The sequence below is a fragment of the Rattus rattus genome, chromosome 8 (genome assembly GCF_011064425.1).
Source record: "Rattus rattus isolate New Zealand chromosome 8, Rrattus_CSIRO_v1, whole genome shotgun sequence".
NCBI lineage: Eukaryota > Metazoa > Chordata > Mammalia > Rodentia > Muridae > Rattus > Rattus rattus.
In genome coordinates this window covers 80,820,587-80,840,190 of record NC_046161.1, presented here as the reverse complement: position 1 = coordinate 80,840,190, position 19,604 = coordinate 80,820,587, and the positions used below count along the sequence as shown (strand labels likewise).

Here is a 19,604-nt window from a genome sequence, read left to right as displayed (position 1 = left end):
CGCTGGCTGCTCTACAAAGGAATCTAAAAGTGATGGGGATCGGTGAAAGCTTCCACAGACAACTCTCAGCATTGTCTACTCGAATCGACCACCCTGTCTGTGCTGCAAAGCGAAGACCGGAAGGGATACCCACTACAGGCCGGATATTCCTCGGTGCCTGTTACCAGGAAACGGGGATGAGAGCTTACTTACCCTTTGTGGTGCCACAGGGCTAAAACGTGGAAACTAAAGATTTAATAGCCATTTGCATTTCATTAAGAGCCCCTGTGTGCAGCTAAACATGTAATTACCTATTACTGTCCTTGTAAAGTGTCAGTGTGATGAAGACTGATTTGAATTCTTCTTGGGGGTAGGGATTCAAGAAGGTAGCCTTACCTCCAAGTGACCTTAGCTTCCGGAACTCACTCTGTAGATCAGGCTGGCCTTGAACTTACAGAGATCCACCTACCTCTGCCTCCCAGTTGCAGGGATTAAAGGAGTTCACCATGGCCCAACGACTGATCTCAATTCTAACCCTTCTTTGCTCTCTGCATTTCCTCATTCCAGATTCCGATACCACAGGTTATAATAAGGTTCACTAGCGTGTGTACATACATCATGCTTAAGAGCGTCAGTGCTGCCTTGATTCTGGCTAAGTTGGATCTGTCATTCATTGATGGTGGATGAACATACTTGAGAAGTGGCTTACAAAACACGCCTCCTGGTTCCACTGATTGCTCCTTGAGTGCCTTCCCACTTCCGTTCCTGTAGCTTTTTCTGACTGTTTTTAGGCCCTTTCCCTACCTTCAGCTGACTTTTTTTTTTCTGGGACCTTCTTTTAAATCAGGATTTGGGGGTTCTTTCATGGCCCCTTCTACAACGCCTGTGACTCCAGCTCAGAATAACCTGCTGCAACCCAATTTCGAGGCAGCTTTTGGAACAACGCCTTCGACTTCAAGCAGCAGCTCCTTCGACCCATCAGGTGAGGGCGCTGGCTGTTCAAACGCTCTTAACTCTTTCCGATAATGGCATCGACCTCCCAAGGTCAGCGTGACTGTAGGAAGCTCTCAGGCAGACATTGTGAAACCTGGTTGGTGGCTCTCGTTAAATTTTCCAGGACAAGTTTGGTAGCTCTAAGAATAACCGCCTGTCCTCTCTCTTTCTGTTTTTGGATTTTAGCAAGAAAGCTCAGCACACCCACCCACTACTTTGCACAAGCTCACACGCACATGACTTAGCCATGTAAAGGGAGGACAAACACTCTGTAGCGAGCCTTTGACCAGTCTCTGAGTGTGGACCCCCGACACTCCCCGCTCCTGCTGTTGCTCATACCCTCCGAAGCTTGCTTGGCCCTCCGTTTTACGAAGTCGAGACACAAATACTACCTCTGCTTCTAACCTCTCATCATGGCTGTCATTCTGTTTCTCTTCTCTCCCATTCTCCTCCTCTCATGCTGGCTCCTTCCTACAAATTTTCAATTGGTGAGTTTTTGGCAATTAACTGTGTTTCAGAAACACCCTAAGTATAACCCCTGCCTGACAATCTGGTTGCTTCTGTGGCCAGTGCTGACTGGAATGCTGTCTCTCCCACCTTAGAATGACTGTGTAGTGGTGGTTATGGTGCATAATGCATAGTCTCTTACAAGAATGTAACAAGCCCCAAGTTCCTGTGCCAATAAGATATTAGCGATATCTTATGGAAATTCTAAGCCTGTACTTTGAAGAGTCTGTATTCTAGGAACTGAACAAGTGGTACTTGTCATCTGGGGATGAGGGACACACCCGTGGTAGCTCTTGAATTCTATCCTTAAAATCCTCTTTAATTTAAGTATGTCCATAAAGTATGACCCAAACATTGCCATGAAAAGAAGGGAAAAATCAAAATTAACTACCTCTAAAATACGACCGACTGTCTTTCAGATACATATTCCTAGATCACTATTTTTACGCTATTTTTACATTTCATTGGACACTCAGGAGTTACATCTTTTCTCAATTACAAATTGCTTTGAGAGTAAGCATCTTAGATTTTACAGTTTACTTCACATCACTACCTTTAGAATAAAAAGTACTCGGTGGTTGTTTTTAATTAGACTCACAATGGCTACCACTTATTTAGCGCCTATACAGAGGATGCATTGTACTAAAGATACGGAAAAATATTCCTTTGTTTGGTCCTCATAATAAAGGCATATATTGTTGGTACTGTCCCCATTTACATCTGAGAAAATGGAAGTGTCAGATTCCCGATGCACAGAGCTAGTAAGGGGTGTGGCTGGGTTAGCGCCTGGCTCTGTGCTCTGTCTAGTACACTAGCTATGCAGCCTTCCTCCCCATCTTTCTCCACGCTCATTAACGTTTCCGTGTATTTTGAGTAGACATAAGTAGACTTCCTTTTCGGTGCTCACAGTCACAAATTATATCAGTTGCGTTGTTTCTTTTACAAGAACATACTTTCATGTGTTTCCATGGTTTCATTCAAGACTGTCCTTTGCATAGTGTCTCTCTCTGTGTGTCTCTCTTTGTTTCAAAACTTCTGAACCTGGTCTGTTTGATTTTCAGTGTTTGATGGTTTAGGTGATCTTCTGATGCCAACCATGGCACCGTCCGGGCAGTCTGCCCCTGTCTCAATGGTCCCACCCAGTCCTGCAATGTCAGCCAGCAAAGGCCTTGGAAGTGACCTTGACTCGTCTCTGGCCAGCTTAGTAGGCAGTAAGTAGTCTGGTTTTATTTTCTTGAAGCATATATGAACTGGATTATTTTTGCTTTGTACCTTTTCATATTTGTCTCTCTGGTTTTGCTTACGGGTAAGTGTATTAAAGAATGGCCTTTCTTTAGAAAGTCATCAGTTGCCATTGTCTTTGAAGAATACCCGTGTCTCTTTTAATCTAAATTACAAAAAACCCAAGGAGCACACACACTGCATGCATAGGTAACCTACAAAGGCATTTTGTATAAGTGCATAGCCATCTGAAAGTAGAATTATCCTAAGTGTAACATATTTACAGTGTCTGAATGTCATTTTTTTAAACAAGTACTTATTGATCAGGAGATATTCTTCCAAGCACTAGAGACAATTCAGTGGATAGAATACATAAAAATTCTATTCTCATGACCCTCTCAAAGGGCAGAGATGGAACAGTGAAACGCTTAACATAATAAATTCTGCTTTATGTTACATCATGAGCGCCAAGTGGGAGGAAGCCTCCCCAAAGGAAGGAGTGAGCTCCATAGCTGCTGGAAGAATGTTTCTAGGCGGAGGAAGCATTCAGCGCAGACTCAGGGAGAGATTGCCTAACAAATCCAAAGGACGTACAGAGATTAAAGCTGGAGCTGAGGAGATGGAGAGTTATTATGGACGCTGGCCTTGAATTAACTCTGAATTTTATTTTCTGCCAAGGCACATGGGTTTACCTTTGTGGATGTCTTGCAAATTAGGCAATATCAAAGCTTAGCAGGTCTTCTGTTCATACTTCTTTCTGTATCTTCCCACGTACATTTATTTCGCATTCATTGTGATCTGAGCATCCATTAAAAAAAATGCCTTTGTGACACCCTGGAGACTGTTAAATTATCTCCTTCTTCTCAAAAACTATGTCACTGTGAGACGGCTTTGGGCGAATGTGTACTGTACCTATCCCCATGTCCTGACAGTCCCTCCAGCACACAGCCTTCTTTTTTGTCAATCACTTGTGACCAACACCTACCCACTGCAGGAATAACTGATAAATCTTGAAAAGTATATATGAATCTGAAGGACTAATTGGTTTTCCAATTTCAAAAGTTCTCTAAACCCATAGAAACTGAGCAAAGTGTTACTGACATGGCTGTGTACTGCACTGCAGGCAACAGAATAGAAGTGAGATCCTGGAACCAAGCCTTCATATCTGTTGTTGACAATGGGGCAAGAGCATTCGATAAGGGAAAGTCTTCAAATGTGTTCTGGTTCAGTAGTTAAGGGTGCTTCCTACTCCTGTTACCAGAGCCTACATCAGGTACCTTGCAACCACTGTAACTTCAGCTCCAGGGGATCTAACACCTTCAAAACCTTATACTTGAATAATGTGAGAGACTCAGAAAAAGGAATAAAGTTAGACTTCATTATAGCATCAAAAAACCCTCAAAATGAATAAATATTATCTAAAACTATCAAACTCTCAGAAAATAACTTCATAGTGAATCTTGGTGAGCTTGAACTAGGCAATATCCCTTATATACAGTTCCTGAAACATAAGCAACAAAGGGCCCTGGAGAGATAGATGGTGTAATGGCTTAGAGCACTTGCTGTTCTTTCTTGGGAGCAGAATTCCCAGCATTCATATGGTAACTCACAACCGTCCATAGCTCCAGTTCCAGAGGCTCCATTTTCCTTTAGGGCCTCTGCAGGTACCAGGCACACATGTGGTGCACATACAAACATGTAAGCAGAACGCTACTACATGTAAAATGTAAAAGTCTAAAAAAACGTATCTAAGTAAAAAGACAACTTTCTAATGTGAACTTCTAGTCACAGACCTTGGAAAGAACTTCTATCCAGACTGTGCAAATAACTTCTGCAAACCCAAAACACAAGTAGGAATAATGCGGCTTAGAAACTGTCAAAGGACTTGAGTGGAGATTTCACAGGACAAAGCTATTATCTCAGGATTGCTATTAAATGTGTGGAAAGATCTTGAACATCAGCAGATGTCAGGATACGTGCAAATTAGAGCCGCAGTGACTGAACAGTTCATAGCCGAAAGGACGGCTATGAAGAAAGCAGATTGGTTCCAGTATGGGACATTAACTTCAAACACCACTGACGGGCGTGTAACACGGTGCACACAGTATGCTACTGTGGAAAGAAGCGTGGTAACAGTGAACCACACCCCTCGGCAGCTCTGCGTGGGGTATGTGGGGTGAGTGAGGATGTGTGTACTCACAAAAGCGTGCACAGATGCTCTTAGAACCACCGTTGATCAAAGCCTCATGGCGGAAACAGTCATGGGGCTCCTTAGTAATGAAGTGGTGTGTGCACACACACATTACACATTGCAACCAGCCCACGCCTTCACATCGAGTCCCCATCTGCCCCAGAGGGGTTCGTGCGTGCGTGCGTGTGTGTGCGTGTGTGTGTGTGTGTGTGTGTGTGTGTGTGTGTGTGTGTATAGCGCCTGCCCAATTTTGCCTCTTCACGTGATCAACGTAAATATTTCATTGGCCTTGTAACTGTTTACTGTAGAGATTAAATTGTGTAATTTGATTGAAAATAAAAATTTTAGATGTGAGACTTCTTTGTCTTCTGAAGGCAAATTATGACTGGCCAGGAGTGATAGCCGGCTATGGGTTCAACAACTTGCAAGACTGAAGCAAGAGGATTTCTTGAACCTGCAGTGTAAGAGACTAACCCGAGTAACACAGTGAAATACTGTCTTTAAAAAATGATCAAAATTATCTATAATGACTTCTTTATTTGGTTTAGTTAATATATATGTATATATATGTATATATATATATATATATATAGAGAGAGAGAGAGAGAGAGAGAGAGCGCTTGTTTTGTAATGCTAAGAAACAAAATGCAAGAAACACATATTAAATTCATCATGTGATAAACCAGCTACACACTTTGCAGGGGCTTCATGCCGACTGCTCCCTCAGCCCAGAGAGCGCCGCCTTGGGAAAGCTTCCCTTTCTCCAGAGACCTTCCATTGTGTGCCTCCTCCCCCACATCTTGCAGCCTGCACCATTTTCACCATCCATTCTCATTTGTGTCACACCATTAGAGTGCAGGCTGCTTCAGGGTCGGGGTCTTCGATGGCGCTCTTTACTGATGTGCTTAGGATGATGCCTGATTCAGATAAGACTCAATACATCTTCGCCAAATTGATACACGGAGTGCGGTGAAGGTAGATGGTTAAGCCAGGCATTCCCCAGATCACACCTACATTCACAGTCCACTAGCGGGGCTCCTGGAACCCAGCACACAATTCAGCTCACAGATCCGAGCACCACCACAGCAGCGAGAGAAGGGTGCACGGCTGCCTGAGATGTTTCAGCCCGGGGAAGCCCCTTAGGGTGTCAGCACCCAGGGATTTCACTAACCACTGATCATATGGGCACACACCACCTTGCACCTAACCAAGTTTCAGATTACAGAAAGCAGGTGTTTAGCATAATCATCAGTGCTCATGGCACAGAGAGCCAGTTAGTCATTAGTCATTGTTGGCTGTCATTAGAGACAGTTTGGAAATAACCGTTTCCAGGGCTCTTTCAGATAGAAACCTCAAACCTTCTGAGGCAGTCCACATTAACTATGATCCTGAAGTCTGGCATGAAGTAAAAGAAAGTTAAAAATCCTAGCTCTGTTTCCTAGTAGGGTCTTTTTTTATCTAACTGGATACAGTCATTGCTGGGCCACAATAAGCCTCTGGATTTCTTCTAAGCCTCCTGGATTTCTTAAGTACTGTAATATATAAGCTGAATTTAAAGATTTAAATTCTTTTTCTTTTATCCATTTGTAGATCTTGGGATTTCTGGTACCACATCAAAAAAGTAAGTGTTTTTCAATTAATCTGCTTTTCTTTTAACAGTATGTTCATGTGTTGATTCAAGACTATCAAATGGGCTGGAAAGATGGCTCAGTGGTTAAGAGCACTGACTGCTCTTCCAGAGGTCCTGAGTTCAATTCCCAGCAGCCGCATGGTGGCTCACAACCACCTGTAATGGGGATCTAGTGCTCTCTTCTGGTGTGTCTGAAGACAGCTGCAGTGTACTTACATACATGAAATAAATAAATCTAAAAAAAATAATTAAAGAAAGACTATCAAACTTCCCTAGAATATGTTATTTCCCATTCTTAAGGTAGACGAGTTAAGTTTTTTTTTATTTTATATTTTTGTTTTTAGTCTATTGAAATCTTTAAATTCTTGCTCTGCTTTGAAAAAGAATAATCTAGTTCAGCCTAGGGTTGCCACTGGTACAGCTGGAAATATCTTAGGATGGAGTTTGAGCGTTTGGTTGGTTGATCAGTTAGCTGGTTTTTTGAGACAGGGTTTCTTCTGTATAGTTTTGAGTATTTTAATAGCTTTAAGTTTGAGATTCAGCACAGCGTTTCTGGCTAAAGTTGACTTTAAAATGCCTTTCCTGGGTCAATGATAAACAAGAATGATAAACAGTATATATCATTTTATCAGATGTATATTTTATTATGGAAACTAGGATGACTATTACAGCCATACACTGATTATAAGTCACACTGTAGGTTTGATGCAGTGAAACCCTCCCTTGAACCCTTTAAGAACAACAACAACAACAATAAGCTATCACTGTACATTTTAAATTCAAAAAAGAAACAGGGCTGGAGAGATGGCTCTGCAATTAAGAGCACAGATTGCTCTAGGAGAGGACTTGAGTTCTGATCCCAGCACACATGTCATGTAGCTCAGAATTCCCTGTAACACTCCAACGGCTCTGGTCTCCTGGGCATGTCCTGGCCTCCTGGGCACCTGCACACATATGTACATACCCACACACAGAAATATATGCACACACATAATTAAAATGACAAAAAGTAATTCAACAAGTTATGTGTCCAGGTTGTTCTATTATTTGGAGTTTTTTTTATGAATAAAGAATTTAGTTGATTTTTCTGCCATATTTCTCTGTTGTAAGTAACATGAAATTCCTACTGCCACTGAATTTCAAAAGCCTCATTTGTTTTCTTCCAAGTGCTTTTGTGGTGTCTTAGATACAGTACGGTAACTCCTCTGTAAGTTTTAATCTCTACTCTTTATCACTACCAGGTTTGAACAGACGACTTCTAAACCCAAGTAAAGCATTCAGAAAGCCACATGCCTTTTTTTTTTTCCCCTCTGAATTTTGTGTTTTATTTCTTTTTCATACTTGCCCTTTAGGGGAGATCTCCAGTGGAATGCCGGGGAGAAGAAGTTGACCGGTGGAGCCAACTGGCAACCAAAAGTCACTCCGGCCACATGGTCAGCAGGCGTTCCACCGGTACGTAACAGCGAGGCCCGGGTGGTACGGGCGGTTAACCAGGTCTCCACTGAGCTTGACTATTAACATCGTGCACCTCTGTTCACCCTGAGGCGACATGAACAAAGTGCAATGAAACCTACTAACTTAGCATGAAGTAGTGATTGCAGCCTATGTTTAAATACCTGCTGGTTCCATAAATCCTTACTTAACAGTTGTATTTATGTTTCTGACTTATTTGTAAAATTTCAGAAATGGTTTTCCAGTGTATCCCCTATTGCAGATTGTAATATTTTATCATATTTCTTGCCCTGATCTCCTGATAGTCTTTTTTTTTTTCTTATCAGAAAGGATGGGTAACGTGCTTAGTTTTATGCCAACTTCACATAAACTGGTCTTTTGTAAAAGAGAGAATTTCAGTTGATGAGATAACCTCACCAGACCAGAAGGTGGCGCTTTTCTCGATTGCTGATTCCTATGGGAAGGTCTAGCTCACCGTGAGCAGTGCCCTTTTTGAGCTATGTGGTCCTGAACGAACGGTAGGAGAAAGCAGGCTGAGCAGCCCTGAGGAGCAAGCCAGTGAGCAGCGCCCCTCTACTGCCTCCTCGTCAGTTGCTGCCTCTGGGTTCTGCCTTGAGTTGCTGCCCTGACTTCACTTCAGGGTGGACTGTGGGCTGCAAACTTTCCTCCCAAGTTGCTTTTGGTCACGGTGTTGGCCACAGCAATAGGAACCTTAACTAGGACAGATCATTTCTATTGTATAAACTTTTAAAGACCATATTTTTTTCAGCCTAACAATTTCAAACTTGAAACTAGACCATCACCCTTTCCATAAGGTTTAAAGGATATTTATTTCTATATTTTAAACTCCCACGTCTTCCATTTTTTAACAAAACTTAGGTAAGCCACTTTTCCCAAGGCACTTGTAGTTTTCAGTCCTTGGGGACACCCCTGCCTGTCAATATCTGTTGCTCCAATGTGTAGCACTCTGCTGCGTGTCAGAGGCTAGAATGATGGGAGGAGGCAGCTCACTGGCATCCAGTTCTTTCCCAGTGAGAGTGGTGTGGGCAGAGGGAGGAGGTTGAGACGCCGTAAGCTCACGAGTCTGAAGAGCATCACGAAGGGAACCGCAGATCAGGGCCATGGCGCTTGCCGCCCTTTGAAACTTTGGAGTGACGTTTGAGAATGCCTTGTAAATCCACGTACACAAACTTGAAACGCACACTTTTTTTTTTTTAACTCCAGCCTATCTTTGTAAAACCATGTTGTGTTGTCTCTGTTTTTAATTTGCCCCGTGCGGTTCTGTGGACACGTGTGAACAGCAAGGCACTGTTCCTCCAACCAGCTCAGTCCCTCCGGGTGCCGGCGCCCCGTCTGTTGGGCAACCTGGAGCAGGATTTGGAATGGTGAGTGACGACCTGGGCCGAAAAACCATAGTTTACATTCCTGACATCTTTATACATTCTCAAATGAGCGGCTGTTCCTACGGTAAATCCAGTAGAGCAAACCTCAATTGAAGTCATGTGCTTTGGGCCTCAGCCAGCCTAGGCAGGAAATGTGGAAACAGGTACCATGTATATAAACATATTGTCATCAAATTACAGTACGTTGTTGTATCATTTCGAGAATGATATTTACTGTGTATTTTAGCTCAGTTTTCAAAATCAGCCCTCTCTGGACTGGCCTTTCCGCCCCAAGCTTCTATCTTAGCCTGTTTTGGGGCCCTCCTGCTTGAGGACATCCGCTTCTGTCTCCTAAAGGATTACTCTAACTGAAGATGAGCACACAGCTCCTGATTGGATGAGGGTGTCACATGGCCAGCCAGACTTGTACACAGTTCAGAGACTTTCCCCCCATCTGACAGCCTCAATACCCTGAGTGCAAAATTAATAAATTGCAGTTTCTACCTGCGTGGGGTTCTCAGAAAGTGTCCAGAGCGTGTACAAGGTGTACGTGTTAGGGCTTGCACTTCGTGGGTCCCTGTTCTAAGGCTTCCTTCCTTTGCAGCCTCCTGCGGGGACAGGCATGACCATGATGCCTCAGCAGCCAGTCATGTTTGCACAGCCCATGATGAGGCCACCCTTTGGAGCTGCAGCTGTGCCCGGCACACAGGTCAGTTGCCAGAGTTCGCAGCACCAGGCATTTACGTCTAAGCATGCGGTCGGCAGTGTGAGGTGCAGAGGCAGGAGCCACAGTCCCCTGCTTCTCCCCTCAGCAACCTGAGGAGTTCTAGTCTTGTAGGATTTTAGGCCAGACTGGGTTTTCCAGCTTGAAAAAGTATTTCTGGACCAGCCGGTATAAGGCAGAATTGGTGGATAATAAAGATTTAACAGGAGGGTTAAAAAAAATACTACTCAGAAGGACACCGCTCAGAGCATAGGTGTAGACCTCTCTAAGAGAGTGTCACGTTTCACTGCCAGGGGTATTGTCTGGGTGGGTTTGTAGCCGCTAACTTGGAGGAATTCTGGAGCATTAAGAGAGATCACTGGGTAGCTCTGGGCGGCATCGACAGGTTTATAGTTGATAAGATCAGAGTCTAGATCACATGGGGGCCAGAAGGCGGGGGTATCTGTATTGTACAGAGTGTTAACAGTTTTGTTTGAGACTACCCAGGATACCTCTTGGAAAACCCTATCCAAGGTTTAGGCCTCAAGCATGGTCCGCTGCTACTTAACATAAAATACCTCTATGTGAAAGGAATATTACTTCTGCATTAGCCTTCACAGCGAATGTTTGTTGGACTGGAAATTCTTGCTTCAATCAGACTTCCAGGGTGAAGGATTCCTTTCCCACCTCGGGATCCTGTAATTTCCCCTGACTGTCTATCCTGCCTCGGTGTGGCTGTTTAAAAGGTGTTCTTGCCCAGTGGCCCTCTCGTAGCTTTTGCTTCAGGAGTAAAGGGATGTGGAAGCAGTGTGTGGTGTGGGAACAGTGACAGAGAACTAATGAGCTTGAGGTCTTTCTTTTTCCCCCCTACTTAATTCATAACAGTTTATTTGGGGTTCCAGATACATGTGTCCCACTGATAGGAGTTTAGGTTTAGGGGTCGAGTTGGGGTTTTTTATTTGTTTTGGGAGGGTTTTGGGGGTTTTGTTTGTTTTTTAGTTTTTCGTTTTGTTTTGTTTTTTAAGATTGTTTCATACAGCCCAGGCTGATCTCAGATTCACTACATAGCCAAGACTAGCCTTACCTTCAGCCTCCATCCACTTCCCAATAGCTGGAATTACCAATGTTCACCACGCTTAGCCAAGTACAGTTCTCCAGGCTGTAGGATCTACCTAGAACTTCTGACAAGCAGCAGCACAGAGTTTCCAAACTCCAGCCGCAGGTGTGGGATCCTCACGTCAGACCATCTGTATACAGAACTCGGGTTCCCTATGACCTCCTGCTTACGTGCTCACAGAACTCAGGAACCTACAAAGTTTATGATTGAAGCTTTATTGCTATAAAAGGATATAAATTAGATACAGCTAGAGGAGCAGAGATGATGGGAACATCTGGGAGAAGCCCAAGCATGAAACTCGTGGTATGAGACAGGGTGGCCCACTGCAGACGATCACATAGGTGTCAGTATGGCGTTAGTGAGCCTTTATCATTGCACGGTGATGATTGATTGGATTACTACCTATGTGTTGAACTCAGTCTCCAGTCCCTCCCCATCCTGGAGGCCATGCTTGCTATTATGTGGCCTACAGACTCAACAACATAATAACCCATTAGCCTTTCTGGTATGGACAGTCTCCATCTGCTCTGAGTCAGTCTACCACACTCCATGGAAGGGCCTCTGTGAGTCGCCTTGTTAGTGTAAGCTACCGGGGCTGTCCTAGTTTGCTTTCTATTGCACCATGACCAAGGACGGCTTGGGGGAAAGGGTTTATTTCAGCTTACAGTTCATAGTCTATCATGAAGGGTTAGGTCAGCTCAAGGCAGGAGCCTGGAGACAGGATAAAGACCATGGTGGGATGCCACTTACAGGCTTGCTATGCCTGGCTTCTTCAGTCTGCACTCTTATACAATCCAAGGTTGCCTGTCTCAAGAAGGCACCACCCACAATGACCTAAGCCCTCCCATATCAATAATCAATCAAGAAGATGCCCCCACAGCCTTGTCCACCAATCGGATAGCTCTTTCTCCATTGAGGTTCCCTCTTCCCAAATCACTCCAACTTGTGTCAAGTTGGGGGAAAAAACTAAACTGTATACGTGGCTTCTGAAGCAACCGTGAATAATAGCAGAGTCATGCCTGTCCCTCAGGACATTGCTGGGGTTTAGAGATTGTCTAGCAGGATCCAGAATGAAGGGAAAACCTGCTTTTAGAGAAACGCAAAAGCCATCATGCCATTTAAGCATTTGCTGCTACAACTGGCCATGCAGGAGACCCTCCCCCTACCTCTTACACACACACACACACACACACACACACACACACCTACACTTCTTGATTCTTCTTTTATGTTGTCCAGTAAAATAAAGAAGCACACATAGAACCAGTGAACGTCTCTCCCTAAGCAACTGGCCCGGACAGAGTGAGAGCCCAAAATTATAACTTGAGTAGCAACTTGCTGAGCAAACTAAACTAAACTAAACACAGTTGACTGTAATGACGTTAGTAAACGGCTTCCCTCTTGTGACATTTTAAATAGCCAAATGGCTATTTAGGTTGTTCTAGTCAATAATTAATGTTATAGTAAATCGTGGGATAGTATGAAATATCTGCAATATCTATTTATTTAAGCATTTTTTTTCTTAGTCGATTTCTCACTGTATGGCCCTGGCTGGCCAGGAACTTAACTGAATAGATCAGGTTGGCCTACACAGATCCATCTGCCTTTGCACCCTGGGGCTCAGATTAAAGGTGTGCACCCCTGTGCCTGCCTAATATTTTCCTCTATCAAAGAGAAAGCGTAAATGGCCAGCAGAGTAAGCAAGCCTGCATCCAGCGTTCTCATGGAAAGCTGTTTTACTTTACCAGTGACTGGGCTATCTCACTGTTACTTCAGTTGGTGTCATAATACTGTCATCTCACATGTAGGTGAAGCCTTTGGTTTCTGCCGAGCACTTTCAGCCTTTAACATTGCTTTTTCCTGACATTTCTGTGAAACTCTACCTCAGTTTGACAGAATCGAGATGGGTGGATACTACAGTCCGTTGGTAGGTTGGGCATAGGAACAGATTCAGGATCGGGAGCTCTCCTTCCCAACCCCCACACACAGACACCACACCCCACAGTTCCAGATCTCAGGAATTGCTGTCATCTTGAGATGAACTGTCTTCAAGAAGGAGATGTCAACCGTCCCTCCAGACTTGCTAACTACAGACTTTTAAAGGCATTCCCCTGCCAGTCCTGAAAAGTAGGCTCCCAGAAGTTTCCTATGGAGTTGATAATTAGTGTTGGCTAAACACAGAGATAAGATCTGTGAGCCTTTGCTGCGAGCCCTGATGGGCAGGGTATGAGGCTGGCATCAACTTGTTCATCTGATATACGCACTGCCCAGAAGCTGTGTCTTACTGAGAAATGATCTATATGAAGCACTAGCCTAGGTACCTATTAATTTAAAGTAATGTCTTCCTATACTGTCTATAAACATGTCTCAATCTCCCCTGCAATTGACCCTTACTGTTAAAAAAGTCATACAATTCTTTCAATAGTTTGATGTTATTAATGATTCAAAGTAAGAATGCTTTCCGAGTAGAGAAATTACTGCATTCTTTCTTTCCCCTGACCCTTCTCTCTCACTTCCCCTCCTCATGCGTGTGTGTGTGTGTGTGTGTGTGTGTGTGTGTGTGTGTGTGTGTATTTTTACTCTATATTCTCACATCTTCCTAACTTAAACTGTTCTCCCAGAGTCACCTGAGCTGAATCTGATGTCAAAGAATTTCAGGAAACGCAAACATGGTTCCCAGTGTTGTCCACTCCAGTTAAGCGCAGCCCAGACTAAGTAGAAGGAAACAGCCGTATTAACTTTTAGCCATCTGTCCTTCTGTGTGTTTGTTTTCTTTGGTATATGTTCTGCCTAATGCTTACCTGTCTCTCTTGTGCTTTCTATTTCTGCTCTCTGGGGCTGGCTTCTTCCCCATTAGCTTTCTCCAAGCCCTACACCTGCCACTCAGAGTCCCAAGAAACCTCCAGCCAAGGACCCATTAGCGGATCTTAACATCAAGGATTTCTTGTAAACAATTTAAGGTATCTGATATTGAGCTTTTCCTGTGAGCACGGAATAGTGAGCTTGTGCAATGCTTAACTGTTTCAGGTGTGAAATGTGTTACTTCTGTGTTATAGATAAATGATAGATGGATGGATGGTGGACAGATGGATGGGTGGATGATGGACGGATGGATGGATGGATGATGGATGGATGGATGGTTTGATAGAGGATGGCTAGATGATAGACAGAGACAGATAATTTGAATGTTTAGAGTTTTAAATTTGAAGCCAAAACCTGTCCTTATCAGTGCATTTTTAAAACCTTAATTTGTTAAAACTGTAGGAGAGCAAACTCGGTTGTTCTTATCTTGAAAAGCACAGAAACCATACCAGTGAGGCAAAAGTCTCCCCGGCTGCTAAGCTGCCTGGGAGATGCCACTGTATCCCTGATGACTGTGTAAGATACCAGCATTTGCAGTACTAGATATAGAAGTCATTTTAAAATACATTAGGCTACATAACCACTTCCTTCTGTTTATACTTTTGACCTTAAAGTAAATGTTAAAATTCTTAAACCTTCACATTTATTCGAGCTGAATTTTAAATTTCTGGCAACCTAGTTTTATGTTTCATAAATTTAATTAACCGAATGGTTGACAGTGAAACAGGGAGGAAACCGGATATCAGGGAGTGATTACCTCAGTCCCGGCACCTGCCATGGTCGGTAGCCGCTTACAGACAGGCTCAACACTACTTTATGTATTTACTCAGGATTGTCCCATATCAGTTTTTTGCTGTTTTATAACTGAAAGAACTTAATCCTTGAGCATGAAATGATTTTTCAAGGTCCAGCCAGAAGAATAGCAAGAATGTCAGAACTTTGGACCATAGCACTGTGCAATTTTTACTATACACCCATTGCCTACATTTGTTAGATGCTGACTGTGTGTGTGTGTGTGTGTGTGTGTGTGTAACCCTATCTTATGATTATTTCCTTAGATAAAATTATTAACAGTAGCCAGGCCTAATGACCCAAGACTTTAACTCTAGCACATTAGAGGCTGAGGTAGGAGGATTGAGAATTCAAGGCTAGCCTGGGCCTCATAATAAGAATTTGTTTTAAATGAAACCATTTAATACCCTGACACCTCAGTGAAGAGATTTTTTTTTTCCTTCTGTCTGTTCCTCTTGGATCAAGACCAGGTAGGTGTGTAAGGCGTCACATGTCTCAACGGCTTCTTTCAGGATCACTTAGAGAGGTCTCTCATTCAGAAGCGTCGTTCTCATCCCATGCTAGAAGCCTCGCTAAGTGACACGGAGGGAGATCTGAGACAGTCCCTGTCCCCAGGATCCACACCCCGGGGAGTCAGACAAACATTGTATGGAGGAGAGATTCCTTCTGACCCTAGCAAGGATTTCGCAAGAGAAACAGCACATGAAGGACATAGACAAGGCGGGAGAGAAGGCACAGCTGACAGGGCTCACCGTCTTTTCCAGTCTACGCTTGTCCAACAATGAGTGGCTCATCAAGAGACACATAAGTAATGGCAGCCACTACCCTTCCACCTGCCGCCACCCAGACGGACTTGCTCTTGGTTCAGACTGGGAGTGCTAATAAGTGTCAAAGTTTTAAAGGTTATTGACCTTTTTCATTCTAAAATGCAACTACACATAGGCTTGTTTACGTTTCCCCGAGTGAGTTTTAGGTTTATCTCAGTTTTTAAAAACCGTAGATGTGAGTTTGTTAAATCTCAAACTCTCTGTGCGTACAGGTGTTTTGCACTAGAAAGAGAAGATTGTAAGGGAGTGTCTGTGTCTTTTAACGCGCACTCTGTTTTCTGATTCAAATATTCTCTTTTTTTCTTTGCAGCTGCAATTTTTGTGACTGAATAGGAAAACTAAGCTGAGTTTGGAAACGTCAGTTTCAAAGTGAGCCACCAGTACCAAACCCAGTGCTGACTCGTGACTTCCTCTCCCAACGCACAGCCCAGCTGTGACTGTGAACATTAGGAATGTGTACTTTAGCTGTTAACCCTATCTCCAGCTCATAGCGTATTGGGTTCTTTGTGTGTTGTACGACGTAAACAATGAGTGAATGGTTCCAATGCCTTTAGTGCTTTTCTGGACGTTGCCTGTGGACGGATGATGACGCAGCTGTCATGTGGTGAGCCATTTGGAAAGATGTGTCTGTGTTTTCGAAGGTTTCAATGTATATATAACTTTTGGACGACCGCTCAAGTCCGCCCATGAACTCTCTTCTTTTCTGTACCTCTGTTCCAAGCGTAACGTGATACTATCAGCTAGTGAGGAAAACACCCTTAACTATACAGAAACTTTTTCGGTGTGGAGTACATTTTTCCAATCACAGAAACTTCAACTTGTCGTGGGAAATGTTTATTTTTGTGCGCTGTATATGTTAAGAAATTTTATTTTAAAAAAAAATGAAGTTTAATGTCCATAATAAAACTTCTCCTTGATGAAGCTACCTTATCAAGAGTGAGAAAAACCGTATGAGAAGTCCATATTTATCACTGCTATATTAAGATATATATTTTAATTATATTTGCAGGGTTTGCATCTAAATTGACCTATTTATTCATTCTTGATCAAAGGCACTGAAAAGTGGAGCCTGTTTCTATTGTGTCTGTGAAAAATGCAATTAGAGATGTGCTGTTTATTGTGACTATGAACGTGCCCCAAGAGACATCTGTAACTTAAAGAGAACTGCAAATATTTTTATTTCAGTGTGGATTTACGTACATCTGTTCAGTTAGTATTTCTTTGTGTGTTCTATAAACTAGCGTTCCTCCCTCCTTCGACTGAACTCAAAGTGACTTCTATTGTACTTTGTGATAGGATTGCAACCAATCCAGCGAATCGTATCTTTTAATGTACATACTGGATTCTTTGATTTTTAGTTTGTTGTCATACTGTCTGTGCCGATGGCTTGGCTGAAGATTTTGATGCGCACACAAGGTCACTGTTGATCAGTGTTGTTTAGTGGCTTGGCAGCTCTTTGTAAAAGCATATTGGGTTGGAAAGGCATTTGCCTATTTTTCAAATTATTTAATAGATGTATGGTACCCTTTAAAGTGGTTGTATCTGAACTTATTGTGGGGATAAACATACACTGTAACGGGGGAAAATTACCTAAAACCAATTTCAAAATGGCTTTTCTTTGTATTTTGGTTTAAAAACCCAGTGCATGTCTGCCCTCTGAGATGCAATAAACACCTTGAACAAAGAAAACGCAAACAAGATCTTTCTGTCTTTGGTTACTTTTTTAAGGAAAAGATGTGTGTCAAATGGAACATAGACAAAATACTGAGGGTACTAGAGAGATGGCTCAGCACTTAAGAGTATGCACTACTCTTGGAGAGGACAAGCCAGAGATTGGACCAGAACCCACACAGGGTAGCTTACAACTATAGTAACTCTAGCTCTGGGGAGATCCAGTGCTTCTGGAGCTGGCCACCCCTCCCCCCTTTATAGCAAAGCACTCTTCTAATGATGACTAAGGCCCTGGGTATGAGCCTAAGCACACCAAACACACACACACACACACACACACACACACACACACACACGCACACACAAGACACACACCACACACACACCACACAACACACACACACAACACACACACACAACACACAACACACACACACAACACACACACACTAAATGCCCAGTAAATGCCCATCTCCCGTAGGAGAGTATTTTAGAACTCATTTCCTTTGGTTGCCTCAGACTTATATCTTGAGGACTTACTCTCAGAAATTGGCATCAGATCATGTACAGTGATTTTTTTTAAAAAAATACATAGTTTCTTTATTGTATGGAAAAGAGTGTTTACCTGCATATATGTGCATACCTGGACCCAATAGAGGCAAGGAGGAGGACATCAGACTTCTTGGAACTGGAGTCACAAATGATTAGAAGCCACAGTGTGGGTGCTGGGAGGTGAGCCTGGGTCCTCTGCAAGAGCAGCAAATGCTCTGAACTGCAAAGCTACCTTTCCAGTCCCCTCAGGTCATATTGTATAGATTACATTTTAACCATATACTACTTAGTCATCATACTATAATAAAATATCTTTTAGAATATAAAATAGTTGAAGATTAAATTTTTGCATGCCTCCCCTTGACTATCCCATGTGGCTCCGTAGAGACTCTGGATGTCTTTGTGTAAGAATGGTCTTAGAGGTGAGTGTCTGTGTCAGGTGAGGTTTTCTGGGTACTGAGACTCAAATTATTTGAGATACTTGACAGGACATCTATATGACCCATGATGTTAGGCTGAAGATCCACATTGATCTGTATTTTTGAAACAATATGTGTTGAGGCACTTTGTAATTACTTGCTTTGGGCATTGAAGAAGTGGCTGTTTATGGAGTCGGAAGAGATGGCATTGGCAGAGAGCACTCAGTGCTCTCGCAGAGGACCCTGGTTTGATTCCAGCACACTCACGGCAGCTCTCAGTGATCTACAGTTTGCTCCAATTGCAAATTGAATTTCAAGGAATCCATTGCCCTCCTCTGGCACTGGGGGTGCCTGAGAGCACATGGTAAACAGAAATTAATGTGGACATACATATGAGAGAGAGAGACAGACAGACAGACAGAGACAGACAGACAGACAGAGAGCGAGAGAGAGAGAGAGAGAGAGAGAGAGAGTGTGTGTGTGTGTGTGTGTGTGTGTGTGTGTGTGTGTGTGTGTGTGTGTGTGTGTGTGTGAAGTATGGTGTGGCTGGCAGCCTAGCTCACCCCAACATATTATTCAGGCTTCCCCATGAATAGAGCCTTACAGAGAAGGAGAGGCCTGTAGTGTTTCAGGTTTTAGTAAGACAGTAGTTAACCCTAGCTTAACTCTCAAGCCTAATACTTAATCTTTCAAGTTCATTTCCACATCCATCTGACAGACAGGCTTAGTTTTTTTCAGCATAAAATATTGTATAACTGATCTTCATAGCAGAGGTTTTCAAATTCTTTAATCTCAGGACCCTTTGGACTCTGAAACCTTACTGAGAACCTATAAAAGCTTTAGTGTATGTGAGCTGTGCTTGTCACTGTTTACTGTATAGAGAATCAAACCGAGAAATTTAAATTTTTCTCATTAATCCATTTTACAGCCAAAGTGTTAAAAAAAAAATTTCCAGGTTGATACGGTTTTGTGAAAAATAAGAACTTCTACAAAGAAATTGGGAAGAGCAGTGGCGCTTTCAGACACTTTTTTTTCTGTTTTTTTTTTAATTTGTTTTTTTGAAATTATAATTATATTGTTTCCCTTTCCTCCCTCAAAACTTTCCCATATGCCCATCCTTTCTTTCAAATTCATGTGTATGTTCATGCATATTCCTAAATGTAACTGGCTCAGTCTATATAATGTTACTCTTATGTTTGGTTTCAGGGTTGGTTGTTAGATATTGGATAACCAGTGGCAAGCACTTTCCCGGGAAGACTGTCCCCTGAGCTCTCAGCATTCCTTAGCTACCTGTTCTTCTTTGTCA

At 42.9% G+C, this 19,604-nt stretch overlaps 1 protein-coding gene across 3 annotated transcripts in view; it reads left to right on the top strand.

Moving 5' to 3' along the window:
• The window catches only part of Snap91 (synaptosome associated protein 91), a 106,536-nt gene extending 89,180 nt beyond the window's left edge, over positions 1-17,356 (top strand). For 2 of the 3 annotated variants that reach the window (XM_032909718.1, XM_032909717.1), the window contains exons 23-30: positions 827-961; positions 2,541-2,690; positions 6,482-6,512; positions 7,874-7,973; positions 9,275-9,358; positions 9,960-10,064; positions 14,033-14,135; positions 15,967-17,356. In XM_032909718.1, coding sequence (XP_032765609.1) covers positions 827-961; positions 2,541-2,690; positions 6,482-6,512; positions 7,874-7,973; positions 9,275-9,358; positions 9,960-10,064; positions 14,033-14,125 — 698 coding nt within the window. In that variant the 3' untranslated portion in view covers positions 14,126-14,135; positions 15,967-17,356. The remainder of the gene's footprint in view (positions 1-826; positions 962-2,540; positions 2,691-6,481; positions 6,513-7,873; positions 7,974-9,274; positions 9,359-9,959; positions 10,065-14,032; positions 14,136-15,966) is intronic. The other variant, XM_032909719.1, reaches the window with a different exon arrangement.
• Positions 17,357-19,604: the final 2,248 nt, after the last annotated feature.